This window comes from Eleutherodactylus coqui, chromosome 8, assembly GCF_035609145.1.
Source record: "Eleutherodactylus coqui strain aEleCoq1 chromosome 8, aEleCoq1.hap1, whole genome shotgun sequence".
In the NCBI taxonomy this organism is placed as follows: Eukaryota; Metazoa; Chordata; class Amphibia; order Anura; family Eleutherodactylidae; genus Eleutherodactylus; species Eleutherodactylus coqui.
Genome location: NC_089844.1, coordinates 98,127,809 through 98,153,864, shown reverse-complemented (window position 1 = coordinate 98,153,864; position 26,056 = coordinate 98,127,809). Strand labels below are relative to the sequence as shown.

Sequence of the window (26,056 nt, the reverse complement as noted above, 5' to 3'; positions counted from 1 at the left end):
CCTTTAATTTCCTTTCAGCTGAGAAATGTTCTTCCTGGCCAGGGGTTTCTATGGAATAGTAAGACCCCTTGCTGCAATCATAGCAGTTATTAGTCTTAGTAAATAGTGAAGCTAGGCATAAAAAGTTACATCAACACATAGAACAGCTACAACCAGCATTACAAGTTTTCCCCTGTTCTTCCCACCAACTATTGTTCTGATAATTCAATGACTTCATTATGGCTTTACGTCACTTGCTAATGTGGTAAATTAATTATTTTTTAGACATAGTCCACCTGCAGACGGGCGGAAATTCCGCGGCGGGATTTCCGCCGCTGGAAGCCTTCATAGGTTTGCGTTAACAAACGCAATCCTAGGCAGACGGCCGCGGTTTGTCCACGCAAAATCTTGCGCGGCTAACAAACCGCGGCATGTTCTATTTCTGTGCGGGGCTTGCACAGCCCCGCACAAAGACGTCACTCACCCGCCGGCGGCTCTGAGAGATTCTACATTGGGCGATAAATCATGTAGGCTCAATGCACTAGGGCGTATTTGCATTGCGGAATCCGTATTTCGCATCTAGTACTGCCCATCAACATGCTTTTGGGAAAAAATAAATAAATAAATCAATCACTTTTCCCTGTCCACGAGCGGATATCAATTGCAATTTTCCACTCACAGAGGGGGGGGGGGGGGGGGGGGAGGAAAGAATCATGGCATGTTGTACTCCAGTGCGGATTCTGCGCAGACGGCTTTCATTGAAGCAGATTCCTGGGGCAGACGTCCCTGTGATCAGCGGAGGAAGCAGAATGCACCAACTATACTGCAGCAGGCCAGGCTGGTACTGCAGTGCAGTCCCAACGAATTCAATAGGACCTGCCCCTGCAATAGCAGATTGGGTTGCTGTGCAGTGCAGGGCTGTGGAGTCAGTAAATTGAACCTCCGACTTAATGTCTTAAATGTTCATCACCCATTATGATAAATAAGCCACATCCTAGTTATCAATGTTTTTGATAACTAGAGGCTTAGAAAAACCCAACATTTCAAGAAATTCCTATGAGAGGAAATATGTATAATTCAGTACAGATTTACTACCTGCCATTACTAACTGCCCTAGTGTGATAATACGTAGCGAGAGAAGTAGTAAGAACATATGCCGTCCCTAACCCCTACTTTGGCCTTCAGGATATGGCAAATTTTTTTTATTTTATTTTTTTGTTTTTTCATCCCTGCCTTCTGAGAGCAATATTTTTTGAATGCTTGGTTATCTGCAAGAGAAACTGTAATTCTCAAGGTTTTACCATTTTGGGGTACATATAAACTTATTGAATAGCTTTTAAACAACTTTCTGGGTGGGAATATACATTCAAAACACAGCAATTCTATTTTTTTCCCCCTCAAACGGTGTTAACCTGCGGTACGAGATATTAAAGTGGTTTTCTACTAATGCCAGAAAACGGCTGTCTGTGCAAGCCTATGGAGACCCATCCTTGGCCAGGAGACTGCAAGCGTAGACAGTGTGGGTAGGGGCACTCTAAGACTATGCTGTTCTGAATAGCGTAGCATTAAGTGCCACAGGTTGGACGGACAGCAGCTATTTTGTGACATTCGTAAATATCTCAAGTCAACTTTATTCTGCAAGCAGATACCATTACAGCAATACAAAACAAATTTAGGAAGAGTTGTACTGCTGGGGGGGGGGGGGGGGGGTTGATGCTGTGTAGGGTTTATTTTTTGCATTTGTCATTGGTAAACTGATCTCCTACAAAAATTGCCAAAAGGATCATGCTGGTACAAAATACACTGCGCTACGTGCTATACTACTGCATGTCTGTCAGTGTTCTACTCACAGGCAACTAATTAGACCCAGGGTGTTTATAGGCTTCCACACATGGCAGACCCAGAGGTCACTGTTAGACATCTGTCCAACAGCAACCTGGCTGCACGCTTCGATCATGTCATGATGGCCTGACAGAGGAATCCCCTTCTATCACACTCCTTAGATGCCATGGTTGCTACTGACCGTGACATCTCAGGCGTTACATGGCCAGGATTGGAACTTGGCTATGAATCCAGCTGCATATCATTATAGCGGACTGCAGATGGTGCAAACGTAACATTATGCTGTAAATGTAGGACAGGTCACATGAATGCCTTGCTGCCCGTGATGTAAAATGTCTGTTTGGGGGCAGAAAGGGGTTAATGTAACATGAAAAACTCTACATTTTGTTGGAGTAACAAGCAGTGTTCCTGAAGTAGTAATAAAACAATCCCTCTAATCTGTTTAATCACCAGGTTCATGTCTCTCCAAACTAATTTCCTCTTAAAACAAAAAAGTAGTAATATTTTATAGACCTCAGCAAAATACCAAAAACCACGAGATCTACCTAGGTAAACTAAAGCACAAAGATCTTACCGTTAAAGGATGCAACTTCTCATCAAATATGTCCAAAGATCTGTCCGAATCTCTAAAAGACAGTAAAGTACGGCCATCATGACAGTCATTCAGGGAAAGTTTGGATTTTGATATGAGATGTAAAAGTCATCTAAATGTTATATTAGTAAATAAAATAAGTGGAGGACAAACAGGTTGGTTTACGGCACGGGTGGTTCTAGTTAGATAGCAAATATACCATTTTCATAGACACTGATCAGCCATAACATGAAGCAACAAAACCTGTTGGCTAGATGACTAGTCAGCAGGTTCACCAAAACTGGTCCAAGGAAGGAACTGGCAGGTTTCATTGAGGTGGAGAATGAAGACTAGCCGGTCTGTTCCAACACCACACTGGATATACTGTATCATAAACAGCTAAAAAGGCTAATGGGACAACAGACTGCCTATGCTGATTTTCAGCGAGCAGCAAGGAAAGACAAGGACTGGAATGAGCGTTGAAACAACTCGAGCAGAAGCCATGAAAGGCCATATCAGAGGCCCATTCTTACAGGTCAAGACAGCCGGAAAACCTTTTTGGCACGCAACTACACAATCAAAGGCATAAATGGGAAGGAACTGAATGACCAACAGAGTATCAAGAATAGGTGGAGGGAATACTCAGAGGAACTATATGCCTGCAATAACAAATCCGGACCATTGCATGAGGTGGAGCCTGTGGAGCCCCCCATTGTGAAGTCAGAAGTGTTTATGGCAATGAAACAATTAGCCAGAAATAAAGAGCCAGGCATATATAACATACCAGCAGAGCTATTGCTGCCAGTACCAGTGATGACCATCACAGCTCTGTGGCAGACAGTACGGGCATCCACACAATGGCCACATGACTGGAAAAGATCTGTCTTCATCCCGCTACCAAAGAAAGGCAACTCCTAGAATTGCTCCAACTACCAAACAATAGCCCTCATGCAAGTAAGATCCTACTCAAAATTATACAGGAAAGACTGAGATCAGTAGTCAAAGCAGCACTCCCTGATGCGCAAGCAGAATTCCGGTGAGGACGAGGCACCCGAGACCATATTGCAAACCTGCAATGGACCATGGAAAAAGCTCAAGAATGCCAAAAAATATCTACATGTGCTTCATCCATTACAGCAAGGCCTTTGATTGCGTTGACCATGACAAGCTATGGCAGGCCCTACAAGAGATCGGCGTATCGACACATCTGGTCAAGTTGATAAAATCACTTTATACCAATCTAGAAGCCCCTGTGAGAACACAGTATGGGGACACAGATTGGTTTGGGATCGGCAAAGGTGTCCGACAGGGCTGCATCCTCTCACCCTTCTTGTTTAACCTATATGCGGAAGTGATCATGTGGAAAATGGGCCTAGACTAATTGGAAATCGGGGGCTAAACTTATGACAACTGCAAAAAAAGGCCAAATTAAAGTTAAAAAAAAACAAACAAACAAAAAAAAAAACACGACAATGGGGCCATAGAATGCGTGCGAGAATTCATTTTCCTTGGCTAAAAAAAATTGACCAGGCTGGAGAATCTTTGCCAGAGATAAAAAGTAGGATAGCATTGGGGCGAAGGGCAATGCTAAACATCGACAAAATCTGGAAAAGTAGGGATATCAGTACAGCAACTAAACGCAGGATAGTGTAAACCCCCGTTTTCCCGATAGCCACGTATGGATGTGAAAGCTGGACAGCGAAAAAAGCTGATAGGAGGAGTGATGCGTTGGAGCTGTGGTGCTGGCGAAAGCTCTTGCATATACCCTGGACAGCAAGAGCAACAAACAGAAGTCCTGAATCATATAAGACCCGATATATCACTGGAGGGGAAGATGACCAGACTCACGTATTTCGGCCATGTAATGCAAGCAGAGTCACTAGAAAAATCTATAATGCTTGGACAGATCAGTGGCAAAAGTAGCCATGGTCGCCAAAGGACATGATGGCTGATACTGTCAAAGCTGATACCGGCATGGATATCACACAACTGAAAGAAGCAGTGCAAAACCAAAAAACATGGAGGGAGGGAGCCTTTAGGCTATTGAGACCCCTTTATAACTAAGGACTTAAAAGTAACATCTTCAGATATCTTGCGAGTTCATGCCTCAGTGGATCAGAGCCGTTTTGCTAGCAGAATGCAGACATACACAACATTTTCATTTTTTTAATGTTACGGCTATGTCTACACATACATAGCCAGAGACATCACACATACTGTAAATATGCACTGGCGAGCTTGGTCAATGGATGTGGCCAAAATGTGGTACATGGCCAGTTGTAAATATACAGTACATAAGTTATGGGTCTATGGTGTGGTCACTTAGACAGCAATTGATTAGTCAGCTACTACTTAGGCTTCACAGTGAATAATACAGATCGGTTTTCTTACCTGTTCTTTATGTGGTAATATATTGCTAAGGTAACACTGAAAAACAAGATACGCAAAAAAGGTCAAGGCAAGTAGTGACAGAAGCAATTACCACGAGTGAGAATACAAGAAGCCACAGAGGACTGCAGATCGGACAAGGCAGGTAATTGCATTATAAACCCAAGACACATTCAGTCTGTTACAAAAAGTAACCTTGTAAAATAAATCAGCAAAAAAAAAAAAAAAATCCCTGGCATCTTATTTCCTAGCCCAGCGCTGAAAAATGTAACTTGGCATCATCTGGATTACAAGGGGCACCCGCTACACGTGTGTTGCTGCTATTCTCTACACAAGAGCCCCAGTGTGGCTACAATCCCAAAGAAATCACCACTAGAGGTAAAAAGAAGGTGCTCAAGAAAAAAAAAAAAAAAAAAAAAAAAAAAATTCATTTTTTTTTTTGAAAAACCTATAATTTTTTATTTTTATTTTTTTAAAAACCTATAAACCAAGTTGTACAACGTTCTACACGTAAATGCCGATTGGCTTCATATCCTTATAATCTTAAGATGCATTTACACACAAAGATGATCGCTCAAAACATGACTTGAGCGATCATTTTGCATAAACTACTACATGGTACTAATGCCCATTAGTACCAATTAGTAGTGTGTGAGCCACTGGGAGCTGTAGTCAGAGAACAGCCCACCCGCTGTTTGTTGAATACATTCCCTTGGTTCTGCCACGGGGCTGACAGCTGAGACAACGCAATCAGCTGTTATCAGCTCTGGCAGCACACAGGTGTAGTCCTGCTTATCAGTTCTGCTGAAGGACGGATTTCATGCCCAACTGAAATCCATCTTCAGCAGAAAACAAAGATGGGCACATTTACACCCAACGATTATCACTCAAAAGATGGCTTTTGAACAAATATCATATCCAAATGGACCTTAAGGCTAACTTCACACATGCGAGTGCAATATGAGGCCGTGAATCCTGCCCCTATATTGTGTCGCCATCCATGTGAGGCGTTTTCATAGCATAACAGCCTTGCATCACTTCGCAGCAGAGGATCGCAGAGTTTCCCCCATTGCTTCAATGGGAGACCTTGCATGGCGTTCACCTTGCACATTGTGTGCTATCAACCCTATCAAAAACAATGGGCGCTGCGATGCAAGATCACACACAAAAGAGAACATGCTGCAGTTTGTTTCCTGCATCACGGTGCCATGCAGGAATTTGCGCACTCCATGTATACGAGTTTTTTGTAACGCTCATCAACATGGCTTGTAGCGCCAATTCTGTGGAACATCTACAGTATGCAGACCCTGATACATGGACGAAGCCCAAGGCTGCCTTCAGTTGGATTTTAGCTTCCGGATTACTGACAGTACCAACCCCCCTGTAGTCCTACTAGACGGGAGAATATAGCATACTGCTGTATAGTATATAAAGACACAGCAGGAGGGCTGAGCAGTTACAGGAGGTGATGGCGGTCATACGGAAGCTGAAATGTATCCGGCTCACACCTGAAGACAGCCTTCTGCATCAATCATGCTTTGAAAGGACAATCAGTTGCTAATCAATTTGGTTAAAAAAAGCCAATCCAAGGTGTAGAGCCCCTCACTCACCACTTGATTGTGCTTCTGAGGTTGGGCTGACTCACTGTGCTGTCATCTAAGAATATTGTGGAACACGAGCTGTATTTCTTTGTAAGTTGCCCAGGAGAAACCTGTAGAAAACAAATCACACACGTCGTCAATGTAGCTTTTATTTCAGCTTTAACTGCCAGAAGCTTCCCTTGTATATAACAGATTCTAAGGAACAATATTCTGCTTTTACAACTTAAAAGCAAATATTCAAAGAAGAAAAAACAAAAAACAACACATTAGTCTGCATTTAAAACTAATGCTACAGTTGACAACTAGATGGCGCCAGAGCTATGGAAAATGACAGATCTACATGATGTAATGTCACTTGTAGATGCTTCTAAAGTGGCAGAAGTTAACAAGGGAAACCTGAAGTGAAATGGATCTTATTAACCCCTTAATGACATGGCCTATTTTGGCGTTGAGGACCAAGCGATTTTTTCGTATTTTTCCATCTCCATTTTTCAAAAGCCATAACTTTTTTATTTTTCCGTGGACGCGGCCGTATAAGGGCTTGTTTTTTGCGTGACAAGCTGTAGTTTATCGGTGCCACTTTTGGGTACGTAGACAATATCGTAAAATTTTTAAATTTTTTTTTTATGATAACATGGAGATAAACCGCATCAATTCTGCCATAGATTTCTTTTTCTTTTTTTACAGCGTTAATCATGCAGCATAAATGACATAAAATTTTTTCTGCGGGTCGGTACGGTTACAAAGATACCAAAATTGTTATATTTTTTTAGGTTTACACTTTTTTGCAATAAAACCCCCTTTTTTTTGGAAATCTTTTTTTTTTTTCTCTATAGCTGCATTCAAAGTCCTGTAACTTTTTTTTTTTCTATGTACGGAGCTCTGAGGGCTTATTTTTTGCGAGACGAGCTGTAGTTTTTATTGGTAGCATTTTGGTGAATGTACAGCTTTTTTGATCACTTTTATTGCACTTTTTGGGAGGCAAAATGCTAAAAATTTGCATTTTGCCTGTTTTTTAGCTTTTCTTTTTACGCTTTTTGTCGTGCAAAATGAAGTGTGTTCAACTTTTTGTACACGTCGTTATGGACGCGTCAATACCAAATATGTGGGGTTTTCATTTTTTTCCCCCTTTTTTATGCTAATATTAGAAAAAGCATAAAAAAAGGGTTTATTTTTCTTTTTTTTACACTATTTGAGTCCCTCTGAGGGACTTGCAGCACTGTGCCTATGATCGCTGTGATAAGGTATGGCAGAGCTACTGCTCTCCCATGCCTTATCGCCTATACAGCGATTATAGGCACAGGCAATACAGGACGCCAGTGTCTGGCATCCTGTTGCCATGGCGACAGGCCGGGCTCTGGCGATGACATCGCGAAAGCCGGCCGGAGACAGAGGGATCGCGATCCCTCTGTGAACTCTTTCCCTGCCGCGATCTACTTAGATCGCGGCAGGGAAGGGGTTAACAGCGGGGGCGCATCTCCGATGTCCCCCCGCTGTTGCAGCGGGACGTCGGCTGTGAGTGACAGCCGGCTCCAGCTGCGGGATAGCGTGGGATCTGATGTGATCCCGCGCTATCCCCAGGACGTACCGGTACGTCCTGTTGCGGGAAGTACCAGGCTGCCAGGACGTACCGGTACGTCCTGGAGCGGGAAGGGGTTAAAGGAGGCGGCACACAGATGGAGCCTGCCTGTACCACAAAGAGGACGGTCCTGGCCCAGTTAGACATACAGGGTTATCACAAGTCATCTTGCAGATTTGAACTCCTCATAACTTACATATAATGACGCTCAGATACATAAATCTGATATCAATAGAAAAACTCAAATTTTCATTTAGCAAAACTGTCTAACAGTAAGAGGTCCTTGTTCTCCACAGCAACCAATCACAGAGCGGATTTCATGTCTCAGGCTGCTGAGGTAAAATAAAAGCTGCGCTGCAATTGGAAAGGAAAGTCATTCTTTGAGACAGTTTTTCTAAATGAGGCCCAAAAAGATTTATTCTGCCGTAGTCAACTCTAGGGGAATAGGAGACAAAACGGCTGCCAACAACGACAGGAGGGCATTTTGTGTCCTTGATTCTCCCGTCTACCAGTGTTATTAGTGTGCAAGGTCATTTTCGAACAGTTAGGTGAAGATCCATCCAGTGGGCACACAGTTTGTAAGTGGTACTCCAGTTAAGGAAAAAGGTTGCAATTGAAAACTAAAATCATCAGTTTGTCCACCAGTAAGACCTCATGTCCACGGGCATGCATGGATTCCCCCCGTGCCCGCAGCCATGGAGATTTTCTTATCTGGACGCGGGTGCATGAGGAAACAATCCCAGGGATGTCATACCTGGACGCTATAGACATGGCTTCTGACAAAGCTGGAACAGGAAATCCCAGGTTTCATCTGCCAACATGATGGGCATCTCCCAATTTCCATAATAGTAGACTACCAAAGAGTTGGATTGGCTGTGCAGGTCATGACGATCGTGAACCTAATCCTTGGCCTCCATGTTCCCCAGATCTTACGCCTTGGGATGCTTTCTCTGGGCGAGTGTTAAAGAAAGTCAACATGCCACCCTTACCACCCACCATACATGATCTGTGAAGCCACTACAACTGGTACGGCAGGTACTTGACTACAGGCTCCATGTGTGTCGCGTGACAAAAGGGCTCACACCAATCCCCGCCGATGTGGGAAACATTTTTGATGTTGTGCAACAAAACATTTGAGTTTCTGTTTTCATGGATATCAAATGTATGTATCTGAGCGCGATTGGACGGACAGATCATCTGTGATAACCTGTAGAAGGAGTCTGCCTACTTGGGAGAGAGAATTCCTATTGATCCTTATTAAAAGGAAAGCTCATCATGCCATGAATGGGTACGGGTATACCTGGGCAGAGCCCATCAGTGCGGAGTAAACCCAGACCATTGTAATGTGACTGGTAAAGGGGATCTTCCTGATAGCTATGACCTTAGCAGCTGATTTACAACATAATAACCCTTACCAGCTATTTAGGTATAACTAGTGAGATGGGAACAGAATGAGGAAATGAGACGTGCCACGTATATTAGCAGGATATCAGCAGCGCCGGACACTTACATGATTTATATGGTTACTCTTCCTCTTTTCTCTCACTGTAAAATAAACACATTAATAGTCATGTGGAAGAAATGCAGACTGTGTCCAGGACATTTATGAAATTTACCAATTAGGTTACTGACATTTTAACCCCTTCACTTACCAGCCATTTTCTTTTTCATTTTTGTTTTTTCCTCCCCACTTTAAAGTTTTTTATGGTACCATTTAAAACGTCCTAAAAGCTTAGCAATGGGTTTCTTTTTTCCTCCATTTTATGGCACTTAAGTATTTATTCGGGTGGGGGTCTTGTGTTGATGGCATGCATCATGTGGCAAAAAGGACATGCCAAGTATATTCTGTTGGTCAGTAGGATATTGTCAAAAGTATGTAGGAAGCTCCATACAATCAAACACATGGCCATACAAAACACCGATGGTGGTAGTATGGGTCAGTGACTGTACATAGGATGGGAAGTCTCGGATCTGCTAGTTCTGTCCTGGTGAATGGAAAGTGCCATTACCGTGAAATGGAATAGTCTAGTAGTAACTACAGCTCAGCCACAAGTCTGTTAACGACGGAGATTCACAGAGCGGGGCGGCCAGGCGCTGAAGCACGTGGCACGCAAGACTCGCTTATACCTTGGAGGTGCCAACCGCGTCTAGAGGTGACAGCAGCACAAGAACGGTGTGCGGCCAACCTTGTGCAATGGGTTCTCATGGCTCAACAGCTGCAAACAGGCTTAAGCACAGCATGTACAACTTTTTTTGCGTCATACATTTTATGTTTCAATGGTACAATCTAGTTACTGGAAAAGTGGTGTGAAATGGTAAAAAGAGATTTCAGCATTTTTTGTGGGTCTTGCTTTTACAGCATGGAGCAAAAGTGATATTAGCTTTATTCTGAGGCTCAGTACAATTGCAACAATACCAAATTTATACAGTTTTTGCTGTGCTACAAAAAAACCATAAAAAAACACAACAAAAAACCCCAACAACTAAAATTGCTTTTTGCTGCCATTTTCGGACTACCAGTACTTTAATTCAGTGAATGGGGTTGTGTGAAAGCTTGTTATTTGCAGGACAACCTGTAGCTCCTATTTTAGGGCAAGTATGACTTTTTGGTTGATTCATATAATCATTTTTTTTTCTTTCCTTAGAAATGGGTGTTGCACTTTCCTGATAACATTTGCCGTGTGGGATAAATATGTTATTTTAATAGATCAGAGTTTTAAAGGACGCAGGAGCACCAAGTAGATTTTTTTTTTTTAAATGTTAAAAATGGGAAGGGGGTGGGGTGCGTTTAGACTTTTTTTTTTTTTAATTGTTCCAAAAAAAATTAAATAAGAGTTGAAGTCTTTATTTTCACTTGAACTAGCAAACATCCAATCGCTCCTATAATATACTGCAACACTTCCATAACATAGTACATTGTATTTCTCCAGGCCTTCAATTAAACCATACAACAACTTCATACACAGAAATACAGGGCAGCCCCCTGGGGGGTCCTTCACAGGGCCTCAGGCTGCCATGACACTCAAACCGCACCCCACCATCTCATTGTAGGAAAGGTGCAAGTTTGTTTGAAAGACTGAGGGAGCGTCCTTCATCAGGTCTTTAAAATGTCACTGTCAGAACTGACAATGGCATCTAAGTGGTTAACAGCAACAAATTGGAGTTAGCTCGATTCATAAAAGACAGCAGCCACTCGCTGTGTATGCAGAGAGCTCCCTCCATACATCCTCTGCCAATGCTGGGCATACAAATATGCTCGTTTGTATGAAAGGGTATTCTCGTTACTTAAAATTGCACCACGACCACTCTGCACTCCCTGGGTGCTGCTGACCAGGACATGTGACTGCTGCAGCCAAGCATTGTCTATAGAAGGTCTCTGCTGTGGCCAGCGATTGGCTGCAGCAGTCACATGTCCTGGTCAGCAGCAACCAGGAAGTACAAAGTTTCTGTGGGGAAAATTTAGGTAATTGGAAAACACTTAAAAAAAAAAAAAAAAAAGGGGTAATTTAGACAAATGCTCAAAATTTATTTCAAAAGCTGACCATTTTTGGTTTGAAGGGCTGTTCGTATCTCGGCAAACATTGCCAACACCACTGTTGGAAGGACGAAAGCAGATGAGCACGGCTCATCTGCTCAACACAGTTTCCCACATAACTCGGTAACGTGAACAGCAAGCTACGCCATTTTGGCAGCTCCCTTTGACTTCTAATGGGTTACGGTGACAGTGTAGCAAAGCACTTCCAGCACAACCGGGCTGCGGGCCACAGGTTAAGACAGCCACAACCTGTTCCAGAGGTAGAACAGGCATCGAGCGAACATTTCTGGCATAATCATCTTTATTTGTATAGCGCCAACTTATTTCTTATCTGCCATAAAGAGGTATTTCCATCTCGACTTACGATCTTTGGGGTTTCCTTGTTGCAGCTGATGCATAAAGGTAAGCCTTGGCTGGAGCACCTATTGATACTTCAACTGTGACACAGCTTACTAGTAGTTAGAATTTTACTTGTGCTTTTGCCCTTTTCTTCACATTTTCGCACTCACGCCATCTTAGGTTCTGCATGGTTTTCGGCCTCTACCAACAATCCCACTTTCTCCTATTTGACCCTTCTTGTAACCACAAGCGGACATTAGAGCAATGTAACTCTGCGAGACCGTGCGTCACAAAGAATGGTTTATGCCCTAGTAAGACTCACCATCAGTTTGGGATTTGCTGAGGAATATTGTGCTTGCCACTGGGTCATCAGAAGGGTTAGATTCCGGGGCCAGGTCTAAAATGGAGAAAAATAAATCAATTAGTGGCTGCAAATGTCAAGAACTGTTTAGCAGCGCAAATTGGGAGTATATAAACCAACTACCAAAACTCATAATATGCATAGTACAAATGTGAGAGATTGAATTCTATGTGGATTTTACTACATGATGCAGATCACTCCAAATCCATGATACTCAGTCCTCCGTGTGTAGCACTCATTTTCACCGAGGGCCCCATCAGCCTTATGGTTGTCTTCAAAGTGACGATCATTACTATACAGTCTTACAATTAGTGAGTCTCCCACAGTGGACCCAGTAGTAGTAGTGTTGCCAAAAATCAGTAGTAAGGACAATCCAAGGTGGCTCCAGTAGTAATAGCATCCCCAGTTGTAATTGACCGTCTATTGACCTCTGGCCGGACAGCATCCCTACTGGCATTCCACTCACCCAGCCTCCAGATCCGGTCCAGCGACAGCAGCTGACCCCCTCCCGTGTAGCCTACAGGATAGTACACGCAGACACTGGAAGGGGTGGGTGGTGGAAGAGGTCAGCAGTCACAGACTCCGCACTGCTGCTGGACCAGAGCTGCTAGCTGGGTGAGTTGAAAGCCAGTCAGGTTGCTGCACGGCAGTTGGGCTACATCTGTTAGGCTGCCTCTAGCTTGGATGCAAGATCGGATACTGGTGGGCATGGAGGTTCTATTACCCTGTTGTACCACCTCTAACTTGGATACATGATGTGATACTGGTGGGCATGGAGGCTCTAGTACCCCGTTGTACCGCCTCTAGCTTGGATACAAGATGTGATATGGAGGGCATGGTGGCTCTAGTACCCTGTTGTACCACCTCTAGCTTGGATACAAGATGTGATACGGGCGGGCATGGAGGCTCTAGTACCCCGTTGTACCGCCTCTAGCTTGGATACAAGATGTGATACGGGCAGGCATGGAGGCTCTAGTACCCCGTTGTACCGCCTCTAGCTTGGATACAAGATGTGATATGGAGGGCATGGTGGCTCTAGTACCTTGTTACACTACTTCTAGCTGGGATGCAATATGTGATACAGGCAGTAATGGAGGCATACAGGTTCTGTATGGTATTCTGTGGCATATCAGTCCACATTTGCTGTAACTGACCCCTACAGTGTGCCAAACCGTAGGCTGTCAAAGTTTGCATCCCAGGTGGTCTCATAAATGCTCTATTGGCAATAAATATGGTGACCGGGCAGCCACCTTTCTGTCGATTGTGCTGTGGGCTCTTTTTTGCAGGATGACCTGTGGTTTTACATTGGCATAATTGTGGAGTGTCTACGACGGATCACTTTATTCAATTTCTTCAGAGAGAAAAAGAAAAACATTTTAATAGACCGGACATCTATGAAGGCCATACAACAAAGAACATATATTCTGTGACTAGGGGAGATACATCTAATCAGTAGGGCCTAACTGCAGGGATCCCCACCGATTATGAAAATGCAGGTCCAGGGAGTTCCTGTATAACTGTAGCGGTGGTCACACTACAGGACTGCCGAAGTTAATGGTAGTATGCCATTGGGGGCACACAAGATCCCATCATCAGTGGGTGTGCCTGGAAACGGATCTGCACCAATCAGATACTTATCCCCCATCTTCTGGATAGAGGATAATATTTTGTGGAGAAACGCCTTTAAGGACTCACTGCTGAAAATAGTAAGCAGATATACATTTTCAGCAGCAATATATTTCTTTTGGTTTGTCAAAGGGGTCCTTGTGTATAACAAGAGGGCCAGGGCTCTCCAATCTAGGAAACCCTAGGCATGACATCGCAGGGCAGGAGAAATCCCCATGTCCAAGTAGTGTTGGGATGGCATGAAATCACGCAGGATAATCCTAATCACCAAATTGCTGATGGAAGAGGTGTGCTGCACGGGGTGCTTTAGGGTCAGGTTCCACTTATGTGCACCTTTGTTAAATCAATTAACCCGCTCCACCCCAATGCAAGCTGTAGCTCAGTATCAGGGCAAGTGGAGGGTTAACTATGGAAAGTTATAATTTCTCCCTCCAACCCCAAACTACACAGGAATATAAAAACATGGATAGAGGAAACCAAAAGTTTAGTTTTAACATAATTATTGCCCCTGTCAGTTTTTGCTAGAATGCTTTGACAGACGATATTCCTTGGGGAAGTATGACAAGTAGGTCATGTCAGGTAAATCAGATTCCACAAATAGGAATAGGCACCCCATATGTAGAAATACTGCTCTGATGTTCTTGCGCCTCATCAGTATGTAGCCAGGTACTCACTGGCTGAACGGAGTGCCTAAAGGTGGCCATACAAATTGGGTGGAGTGGATGGATGAATAACCGGTGAAGAATCATTTTACAGACACATTTTAGTTCATACTGACCATACATGTTCAGTGACACCAGCAGATGGATGATACTTCTGCAGTCTGAGAGAGAATTTTGTAGATAAAATATCTTTTATCTGACATCTTTAAACGCAGAAACCGTCTTTCTAGACATGGACTCAATGACTGTCATCGGTTGGCTAAAGTGCTACTGCAGCCTTTGTTGACCAGATCAGATGATCATTCTAATTAAGACACAAAGGGGTTGTCCCGCGGCAGCAAGTGGGGTTATACACTTCTGTATGGCCATATTAATGCACTTTGTAATGTACATCGTGCATTAAATATTGGCCATACAGAAGTTATTCACTTACCTGTTCCGTTGCTGGCGTCCTCGTCTCCATGGTGCCGTCTAATTTTCAGCGTCTAATCGCCCGATTAGACGCGCTTGCGCAGTCCGGTCTTCTCCCTTTTGAATGGGGCCGCTCGTGCCGGAGAGCTGCCCTCGTAGCTCCGCCCCGTCACGTGTGCCGATTCCAGCCAATCAGGAGGCTGGAATCGGCAATGGACCGCACAGAAGCCCTGCGGTCCACCGAGGGTGAAGATCCCGGCGGCCATCTTCACAAGGTAAGTAAGAAGTCACCGGAGCGCGGGGATTCAGGTAAGTACTGTGCGTTTTTTTTTTAAAGCCCCTGCATCGGGTTTGTCTCGCGCCGAATGGGGGGGGGCTATTGAAAAAAAACAAAAAACCCGTTTCGGCGCGGGACAACCCCTTTAATACGTTTGTTAAACTTTAGTCCAATATGTATGAAGAGATTCTGAAGCACCTTAGGGGGGTTCTGGCCATCATTGAGGAGATCCAGCGGATGTACTGAGGAGGCTCAGGAGCACCTAGACCAGTGATGGCGAACCTTTTAGAGACCGAGTGCCCAAACTACAATCCAAAACCCACTTATGTATCGCAAAGTGCCAACACATCAGGGGGAGGGGCTTATCACGACGTACGATTTTACCCCCGTCGTTCTAAAAAGGACAGGGCCACTTCAAAATAGACAGCGTGCAGATTCTGACTGCCTTTGGATGCGGAAATACTGCAGAATGTCCTCAGCAGAAATTTCGGTGGAAAATTATGCAGCATTTCTGCATCTAAAAAGCAGTCAAAATCTGCACCCTGTCTATATTGAAATAACCCTGCCCATTTCTGCCGCATGTAAACATACCCCAGTGGTAATAGTGACACCTTCCCCCCAGCGATAATAGTGACATCCCCCAGCAGTCCCCCAGCAGTAATAATATTGACAGCCCCCCATTAGTAATAAGAGTGACATACCCCAGCGGTCCCCCAGCAGTAATAATGCCCCCCCAGCGGTCCCCCAGCAGTAATAATGCCCCCCCAGTGGTCCACCAGCAGTCACAATGCCACCCCCAGCTGTCCGCCAGCAATAATGCCCCCCTCCCCCGAAGCGGTTCCCCCAGCAGTCAAAATGCCCCCCCCCCCCCAGCAGTCATAATGGCTCCCCCCCAGCGGTTCTCCTGGCAGTCATCATGCACCCCCCCCAGCGATTCTCCTGGCAGTCACCATGCCCCCCTTCCCCCCCCAGCGATTTTTTTGGCAGTCATCATGTCCCCCCTCCCCCCCCAGCGATTTTCCCAGTAGTCATAATGCCTCCCCCCAACGATTCTCCCAGCAGTCATGCCTCCCCTCCCCCGCGAGCAATTCTCCCAGCAGTCAGAATGTCTCCCATCCCCCCCCCAGCGATACTCCCAGCAGTCAGAATGTCTCCCATTCCCCCCCCCAGCGATACTCCCAGCAGTCAGAATGTCTCCCATTCCCCCCCCAGCGATTCTCCCAGCAGTCAGAATGTCTCCCATCCCCCCGCCAGCGATTCTCCCAGCAGTCAGAATGTCTCCCATCCCCCCCCCAGCGATTCTCCCAGCAGTCAGAATGTCTCCCATTCCCCCCCCCCAGCGATACTCCCAGTCAGAATGTCTTCCATCCCCCCCCAGCGATTCTCCCAGCAGTCAGAATGTCTCCCACCCCCCCCCAGCGATTCTCCCAGCAGTCAGAATGTCTCCCATCCCCCCCCCCCAGCGATTCTCCCAGCAGTCAGAATGTCTCCCATCCCCCCCCCCCCAGCGATTCTCCCAGCAGTCAGAACGTCTCCCATCCCCCCCCCCAGCGATTCTCCCAGCAGTCAGAACGTCTCCCATCCCCCCCCCAGCGATTCTCCCAGCAGTCAGAATGTCTCCCATCCCCCCCCCTGTGATTCTCCCAGCAGTCAGAATGTCTCCCATCCCCCCCCCCCTGTGATTCTCCCAGCAGTCAGAATGTCTCCCACCCCCCCCCAGCGATTCTCCCAGCAGTCAGAATGTCTCCCACCCCCCCCCCCCAGCGATTCTCCCAGCAGTCAGAATACCTGCCCCCTGCCCCACATACTTACCCCTCCTCCTCGTGGGAGCGCCGCTCCTCTGTGCATACTGAACGCAGTGTGCTTCTGTTGGATGCCTTCTCCCCCTGCTCTTGCGGAACCAAAGTAAGAGACGTCGGGGGACGGGGGAGGAGGATCCTGGTTGCACACTGACTCACAGTGTGCACCGGGATCAACACAGATAGCAGCGCTGAGTGAATGTCAGCAGCGGAGCCGCGGACCCTGCAGGCATTCACTAAGGTGGTGAGCAGCCGATGGCGGCGCGTGCCAGCAGGGAGGGCTCTGCGTGCCGCCTATGGCACGCGTGCCATAGGTTCGCCACCACTGACCTAGACGGTCGATCTACTCATGGGTCACACTTCCTTTTGAAGAAGTATCTGGTTTCCTTGCTAGAATTTAGTAGCTTAGCGTCCTTGCAGTGGCCCAAGTCTTGCATCCTGTGTACCCCGATAAAGAGGCACCAACGCATGAGCAGCTTTAGGGGCGTCTAGTGTGGTCACAGACTGCTTTACAGACCAAAAAAAAAAAAAGTAGAAGAGTACTAGAGGACCAGAAAAGAGAGCCAACTCTACACCATGTGAAAGCCTTCGTGAATATTTGTGGTTTTAAAAGGATGCGTTTTTTTAGTACATTAAGTGTTGCGCAATGCGTGCAAACGCCTACAATTCCCCCATGAGCAGGCAAATTCTGTCCATAAAGATAAGTCCGAGTATAAAGGTGGTGTACCCACCATATACCCAATATCACTGCCTCCTAGGAGTTATAATAAACGCCAGCAACAAACCGATACTGTAGCAAACAACAATGCTCAATGAAACATGGGACTACAATCCCACCTATAGACAAGGGGGAAAGGCAACACCCCAAGTATGTGAGCATTACATGGATTCCTCCACGTTGTCCCTTCTGACATTCTGGGATGCCCAACCAACCCTACATGTCCTGTTCTCATTTTCTTTTCATTGGTCCATATGAATAACCTTGTTGTCCAATGGAATATACAGAAAGCACATGGACCAAACATACAACTGTGCGATTAGGCCCTTAATAGTTTGCCAAAACCCATGTGCTTGCTCCCAACACAATCCCATTCAAATCAATGCAACTGATTTGCAGTAGAAAATATAAAAGTGACTGTAACAAGACCTCTCCATTCAGGGTCTGCACCCGCATATATCTGCTCATCCAGAGGTTCAATATGACTTGACATGTTAATAGAACCTTCTGTATCCCAGGTTTGCCCCTTCAATTGCTTCACAGTGACTTTTGTTAAAAGGTTTTTATCATTACTATAAACTTTTCCAGCCACAGGGCCCGTTCTAAAATAAGTTATATATTCTGCTGGGTAAATGTGACCAGAGGCTGCAGGGTCACATCCTTAAACTCCTGGCATCATGGTGCCCAGGATATGAGCAATGATGCCAGGAGTATCGGTGTTGACGTTACAGCCTCCGATTGGCTACAACAGTCAAGTGCTTCAGCTTGGCCGTCTACCCAGAAGCCAGGGCTGTGTGAGACACTCTGCTCTGGGGGTCCAAGGAGAGGTGAGTGTATATATCTATATCTATGGTCCCAGCTGCTGGAAGAGTTTTTATAGTAATGATAAAAACCTATAAGTGTAACAATAGCTTTTCAGTGGCATAAGACAACTTGTTGCAGAAAGTTAGCCATCAGGTTCACCTTTGATATCTCTGTATGATTAGGAGACAAACCAATTAGTTAAAATAACCAATTGCAACATGTCGTAGTTACTAGCCCTCTAGATCAGCAATTAGAGGTTTTCCAGGACTTTATTATTGATGACCCATCTTCAGAATAGGTCATCAGTAGTTCTATGTCAAAGGTCTGCCACCTGGGATCTCTGGCAATCAGCAGTTCACCCAGTCCACAGCCAAAGCCAGAAACAGATCGCTGTCAGTACTGTAGTGATCCAGCTTGGTATTGCAGGTATAGTTCCCACTGAATTAAAACAAAAGTGACCCTAAACCACACTAATTTACAATAGAAACTGAACCCCTTCCCCAAAAGAAGACAAACAATGTTAAGGGAATTGCACAGTAAGTTATAAATATTTGCAGATTTAAACACAATGAGGTTCCCTTCTGTACTGTTTTATAGGAGGATCTGAATAAGTTGGGGCTTGAAGAAATAAGTGGCAAATGAGGTGTGACACTGATAAATGTAAGGTTCTGCATATGGGCAGAGAATCCATGTCACCATTACACACTAAATGGGAATCCACTGGGTAACACTGACATGGGAAAGGACTTGGGGATTTTAGTTAAAGGGGTTGTCCCGCGCCGAAACGGGTTTTTTTTTTTCAAACCCCCCCCCCCCCCCCCCGTTCGGCGCGAGACAACCCCGATGCAGGGACTGAAAAAAAGAACAGCACAGCGCTTACCTGAATCCCCGCGCTCCGGTGACTTCTATACTTACCGGTGAAGATGGCCGCCGGGATCCTCTACCTCCGTGGACCGCAGCTCTTCTGTGCGGTCCATTGCCGATTCCAGCCTCCTGATTGGCTGGAATCGGCACGTGATGGGGCGGAGCTACACGGAGCCCCATAGAGAACAGCAGAAGACCCGGACTGCGCAAGCGCGGCTAATTTGGCCATCGGAGGGCGAAAATTAGTCGGCTCCATGGGAACGAGGACGCTAGCAACGGAGCAGGTAAGTAAAAAACTTTTGATAACTTCTGTATGGCTCATAATTAATGCACAATGTACATTACAAAGTGCATTATTATGGCCATACAGAAGTGTATACCCCCACTTGCTGCCGCGGGACAACCCCTTTAACTGTAGGAGCAACCAGTGTCAGGCAGCTGCTGCCAAGGTAAATAGGATTATAGGGGGCATCAAAAGAGGTCTAGGGGCACATGATGAGAACATTGTTCTTAGCCTTTATAAAGCACATTGCTTTGGTGAAGTTGTGATCCTCACGCACGTGATAGAATTGCAAGAGTTTCCCACTGACAAGAGGAAACATTGCATCCCACTGTCTGCCAGTGCCAGGTGACGTCTTTCAAGATCTCATTGAAAACAATGGGCGAGGCGTTCTGAGGGAACACCCAAACATAGAACATGCTGCAATTTCCCCCCCTTGCAGCAATGAAATCAAATCACGCATATGAAATCCATTCTTTTGAATGGATTCACATTCCTTCACCTTCTATTAAAACTCGTGCAAGAATATAGTTCACGTAAATGTGCTCTTAAAAACATACAAAAGATACACTACTTCAAAATCTACTTCTTGTACCTTAAAGGGCCTCTGTCAGCAACTTTAAGCAGTAAAAGCTATGTTCTAGTGCGTAGAAAAGTTAACCATTTGCAATCCAATTTTAGATTCAGGGTTTCCTAGGGGGAGGGTTTCTCTTTCTGCCATTATGCAATGGTGCCATCTGCTGCCTAGAGCCAGTACTGAGGTATGGGACATGCTGGAGAGGCCCCGCAACAACAATACGGCCAGTAATATACAGTAAGAATACCCTGCCGGACGTCTTCAATAAGAATGTCTTCAGACGTCAGACAGTGGAGTGGAAAGGGTTAAGGAAAGGAGCAGTCCAGCACATGAATGGGGGACTAGCCTGGTCCCCCGTTCTTGCGTGGTGTCCCCACGAACTTGGCACGCACACGGCTTGACTTTTCAGATGGCCCTTCCCCATTCGTCTCTATGGGAGGTGCATACACAGCCTTCTGAAAAGCTCTCTGCTTGCAACAAGTTCACAGGGACATGGCGCAAGAATGGAGGACCAGGTGAGTATAAAGCTTACCTCCCCAGACTCCTTGTGCCCTCACTGTTGAGCACCATAACAGTTTATAATGCTCAGAGGTGTTGAGAGTGGCTCTTTAAATGCCAAATATGAGTTTTTCCTAGGACTGACTAGAAGTAGCGCAGATACAGAAGTAATGCCAACTTCACCTATAAAGTAGATGATTGATGTGAGCCCGAAGGCTTGCCGACCTCACCCTACAGCTGTCTCAGAAAATGAATAGCAGGGGAAGTAGCACATTCTTCATACTCCGGGCCATCTTCCTGTTAAATGCTGGGAAAACAGAACAAAGGGTGTGCGCCTGGACAGCCAGAAGTTTAGCATACTGCGGCACTACACCGCTCCACTTTGTCTACGGAACTGCTGCCTTGAAGGACAAATGAATGCGGCAATTGATAATTCAGCAGTGCACAGGGCAACACAAGTCACTGGAGAGCGATCAGATTACCTCTATTATAATCCCGTCCCCTAACGAGTCTGAATGTGATCCTGACACTTCATTCCCAGCTCCGCCAAGTTGTCAGTGCGCCGGCTGAGACTCACCGTATCTGCTCTACTGTTAGTTTACGTAGCAAAAAGTGTCAAGAGAAGAACATTTAAAAAACAAAAACAAAAAAAACCATAAAATTAAAGCAGATCAACAATTAGTAAATGGCATTTAGTCATCAAGGAAAAAAAATGGGACATGAAATGGTTAAACAATTTCTGAGTTACTCCTATGAAGAACTAACATTACAAAGCGTGCACAGATAAGAATACATGACACGGACGAGTACGGGGTTCATAGACTTGGTAGTTCTCTAGGGGCATGAGACGTCAGAGGAAGGAAGATTGGAAGCTCCCTATTTAGCCGGAGATCTGTTAGTTCCCAGAGATCCCCGATTATGTGATGGTAACCCAGTTATAGTGTACATTCATACCATACGCCAAAAATGTAGGGACATGTAAACCAGGGAGCTGGGGTAGGCAACAAACAAGTATAAACACCAACAATAGCGCTGCTATATGAGGAACTAATATCAGAAGCTCTAGACACCATCCAATTAGGTCCTACTAAACTTCCTCGCCCGTCAGTGTAAATGATACAGTACAACACGTTTCTACCCTCACAGGGGTCTTCATGGACCTGACCGATCATGTATTGCTAGCTAGAACACTGGGGCAAATTTACTAATACTGTCCAATTAGTGTAAACTTAGGGCCCATCCTCACCTACGTTACGGCTTTTGGTCTAATTCTGTTTTTCAGCTTAAAAAAAAAAACAAAAAAAAAACTGAACAAACTTCCCCTGTGCCCCCATTTGCCGTTCTATTAGGTTTCAGTGTTGCAGCACCATCAGTTCTGGTAAAAAGACAGAAACAACGGAAGGAAAGCAAACAGATAGAATTCGGTTTTGGGAAATTTCACTGGAATACATGGGGGGGGGGGGGGTAAGAGAAAAAAACCCATTTAAATTCCATCTTTATCCTCAAGAAAACTGTACAAAAAAGATGGAATTGTGACTAAACTGTAGACAGTGACTTTCTGCATAATAAAGCTGGCAAATGTTTACAGGCTGATTAGTCCACCTTTATCCCATCGATCAGGACGCTCTCACACAGTCCGTAAAAACCCCGGGTTTTATACCTGGTATTTTACAGAGTTTTCAGACACGTTCAACCAAGTTTTTTAATGCACCCCCATCATTACAATGGGTAATGAGGTGCGATGTAGAGAGCAGGCTACTAACAGGTTAAAGTGATCCTCTGGGCCTGGAGATATGAAGATGACCGCACCTACCTACTTCTGACTGATAGACTAATCATGTATACCAACACACCACACCTTTGATTAAACCAGCGCTGGCCATTAAGAGCAGCAAGTAATATCTTAGACTACTGATGCATGCTATGTACAGCGTGCCTCCGGTAGCAAGAAGTAGTGCAGCCATCTTTGTTTCTCCAGGCCCAGGCGGTCACTTTAAGAGAGATTCCATGCAGGAGCCTCGCCTAGATCATTGCGGTGGTGCCATTTGAGACGCATATATTTATATTCCACAACACTTCTGCTCGATTCAACCCAAAACCACCGATCACCGTGAATCGGCCAACCCAAAACCACCGATCACCGTGAATCGGCCAACCCAAAACCACCGATCACCGTGAATCGGCCAACCCAAACAACCAATCAGGTTGCTGGAATAGTGAATCAGCCAACCCAAACCAATCAGGTTGTGAATTGAGCAGAAGTGTTGTGGAATATAAATATATGCATTTGAGACAGTGCTTCATTAGGGCGAGTTGTACCACTACTCCTCCTCCCCTCCCCCACCATGGAACAACTATTCTCTGTCTTTAGATCAAGGCAACTGATATTTGACATTTGACCAATGAAACAGATAAGGGTGGCTTCACACCAGCGCCCAGAGGGTTCTCCTTTCTTGTTAATTTTGGGGAGGAAAGGTGAACCCCCATGTCTAAACAGCTCCATTTCTGGACAGAGCAGGACCAGGCAGACCCTATTAACTAACGGTGTCAGTCCTCTTGCCCCCCACCTTTTGGGCAGAAGGACAGCGCTTTTTCTTCCAGTACTTAGAGCCATATCTGTGACAGATCTCATCTTGGTAAGATAGCACGTTCGGCAGTCAGCTACTCCTTTCAACTTCCCCAGGACTAGGAAGATTTTCACTGGGGAGAGTAGTTCCCGTGGGGAATAAAAACAAAGGAGAATATAGTAAATCCAACATCTCAGGCCCCTTCTTCCCCTGCAATTTGCTATTAGGGAAGATTTGGATACAAATCATATCGCCGACCGTTCTTGCTTAAATCTGCGGGTTCAGACGGCATTTAATGTGTATGGCTAGTGTGCAACACATACAGTAAGTGCTATGGCGTGGTGGAGAAGTCGTTATTAGTGGCTTTTAGGATGGTGTCCTCTGGACCACGGATGGTGTGTGGGATCCTTACTGAGACTACAGTGTGGCATTGCACCTTCACCCAAACATCGGGGTCCTGAGTGACAGCATGAAACGCCCAGCTCCGATGAAGTCAGGTGACTCCCAACTACCACGTACGATGACCACGTTGTGTAGGACCACTAGACATCATCAACACTCCAAGCCAAGTATCCAGGTTTCTGTATATAACATGTGGATTTGGAAATCAGCGTTGTGGATAAAGAGAAACCACACATCAACTTTAGGCGAGTCAAGCGGCTGAACGCAGATTTGCCGCATTGACTGGGGCAACGCCGACGTGGGTCTGAGCAAATAAAGCCAGGATGAACATCCTTCAAGGGATGTTCTATAGCCCCAATTAAAATGAATTGAGTGGCGTCGCGCATGTGTGACCACCAGTCCACACAATCTGACATCACTGCGTGGGGTGCAGCTAGCCACAGCGACGTGAGGTACACAGTGCCATTGTTCTTGGGATGAGTGGGAGACTCAGACACCCTGCTGGTCAAACTTATACCCCACCCATGGATAGGTGAGAAAAGTTAGTGGTACAACCCCTGCCATAGGGACTGCGACTAGTCCTGCTGCCTGAACGTAGAATTGTTTGTGTGGCACTTAGTGAACCGTGGCAGGGGACGGAGTGTGAAGCTCATTATAGCGTGGCAGGGGGCGGAGTGTGAAGCTCATTATAGCGTGGCAGGAGGCGGAGTGTGAAGCTCATTATAGCGTGGCAGGGGGCGGAGTGTGAAGCTCATTATAGCGTGGCAGGGGGCGGAGTGTGAAGCTCATTATAGCGTGGCAGGGGGCGGAGTGTGAAGCTCATTATAGCGTGGCAGGGGGCGGAGTGTGAAGCTCATTATAGCGTGGCAGGGGGCGGAGTGTGAAGCTCATTATAGCGTGGCAGGGGGCAGAGTGTGAAGATCATTATACCGTGGCAGCAAGTCTTTATTACAAGAAATATTTTGTTTTAGTAAATGTGGCAACCAAAAAGGATATTTGACTCCTAAATTTTTCAACTTAGGCCTCATGTCCATGGGCGGGTCAGATTCCGCATGCGGGAGCCCACAGAGGAATTCCACCTGGCCCGTTGTTGAGGACACAATTACTGGTTCAGATCTGGTGCGCGTCTCCTGTGTCCCGGCTGGATCTCTTTTTTTTTCACCACGGATGTGTGCGGAAGCGCCAGCCGGTGTGCCACGTGCATGCACAATACTTTTTTTTTTTAAAACTTCTACTTTCCCGCAAATCAACCGATCTTCCACAAGTCAGGTCCGCCCATGGACATTGGGCCTTGGGAGTCACCAGTTTCTAGACATTTTTAGTCTGGAGGACTGGACTGGGGACCCAGGGAGCAGGCAGGCGCACAGGTGAAAACCCGACGACTGCTTACTTCCAGGAGGAGCATCGGCCGTCTCCGTGGGATGTGTGATGTCACCGCTCAGCTCCATAGACTACGGGGTGTGGGACGTTTATTATATAGTGCATCCATATTCTGTAGCGCTGTACACGGATCGTCCTCACATCCTGCAATCACCTATTAGTACAACCATTGTCTGAACAGTCGCTTCATTTCAGCTCATTTGAAGATAGTCGCTGCTCAATCAGCACTGGGGGTAAACAGGTAGTCGTTGTGTTTCCACGACCAGCCAACAGCTCTTCGGGAGGCGAGCGGCTGACATTCACCTACCAAAGAGCACTGGTCGACTCCTGACTTTTTTTTGGGGGGGGGGGGGGGGGAACGACATTTTGCTCTCCCACTGAACACTCATTGGTTCCTGAAAACACAAGTTCGTGCGAGCGGTCCTCGACTGAGCAGTCACTGGGGGTCTACTAAGGACCCCTCACTGCTGGGATGTCTGACCAGTCAGGTGTCACTTACAGGTGGCTCGCAGGTACTTATACAGTGGACTGAACCAACCAGCGGGCGCGAGGAGGGCAGCAAAATTATAACTACACCCAACTAGTAGGACAAGTTAGCTTTCACCCTTTGTAGATGCGGCCAACAAGTCGCTCAGCAATCGCTGAACTGAACAACACGCTGTATAGAAGCATCAACCAGCCGTCCCTCCGCTACAGGGGCTGTTCAGCAGACGGGGTACATCTCAGCATACTCCACGGCACCACCATACACGCCACCCGTCAGCCCCGCCATACACACACCAGCCCCCCCCCCCTCGGCCCTGGCCCCAACTCCACCACACACGCCAACCCCCTCTCGTCCCCACCAGCCACGCCGTATACACCACCCCCCAGCACCGCCATACACCAGCCCCCCTCAGCGCCAGCACCGCCATACACCAGCCATCCTCAGCGCCACCATAAACAAGCCCCCCTCGGCACCAGCCCCGCCATATACGCCACCCATCCCCAGCCCCG

General features: G+C 46.1%; 1 protein-coding gene across 1 annotated transcript in view; it reads right to left on the bottom strand.

The window, feature by feature from the left end:
* The window catches only part of CCNYL1 (cyclin Y like 1), a 43,703-nt gene that overhangs the window by 16,136 nt on the left and 1,511 nt on the right, over positions 1-26,056 (bottom strand). The window contains exons 2-6 of the mRNA XM_066576106.1: positions 12,157-12,231; positions 9,471-9,505; positions 6,391-6,491; positions 4,784-4,819; positions 2,396-2,447 (exon numbers count right to left, since the gene is read on the bottom strand). Of these exons, the coding sequence (XP_066432203.1) occupies positions 2,396-2,447; positions 4,784-4,819; positions 6,391-6,491; positions 9,471-9,505; positions 12,157-12,231 (299 nt within the window). The remainder of the gene's footprint in view (positions 1-2,395; positions 2,448-4,783; positions 4,820-6,390; positions 6,492-9,470; positions 9,506-12,156; positions 12,232-26,056) is intronic.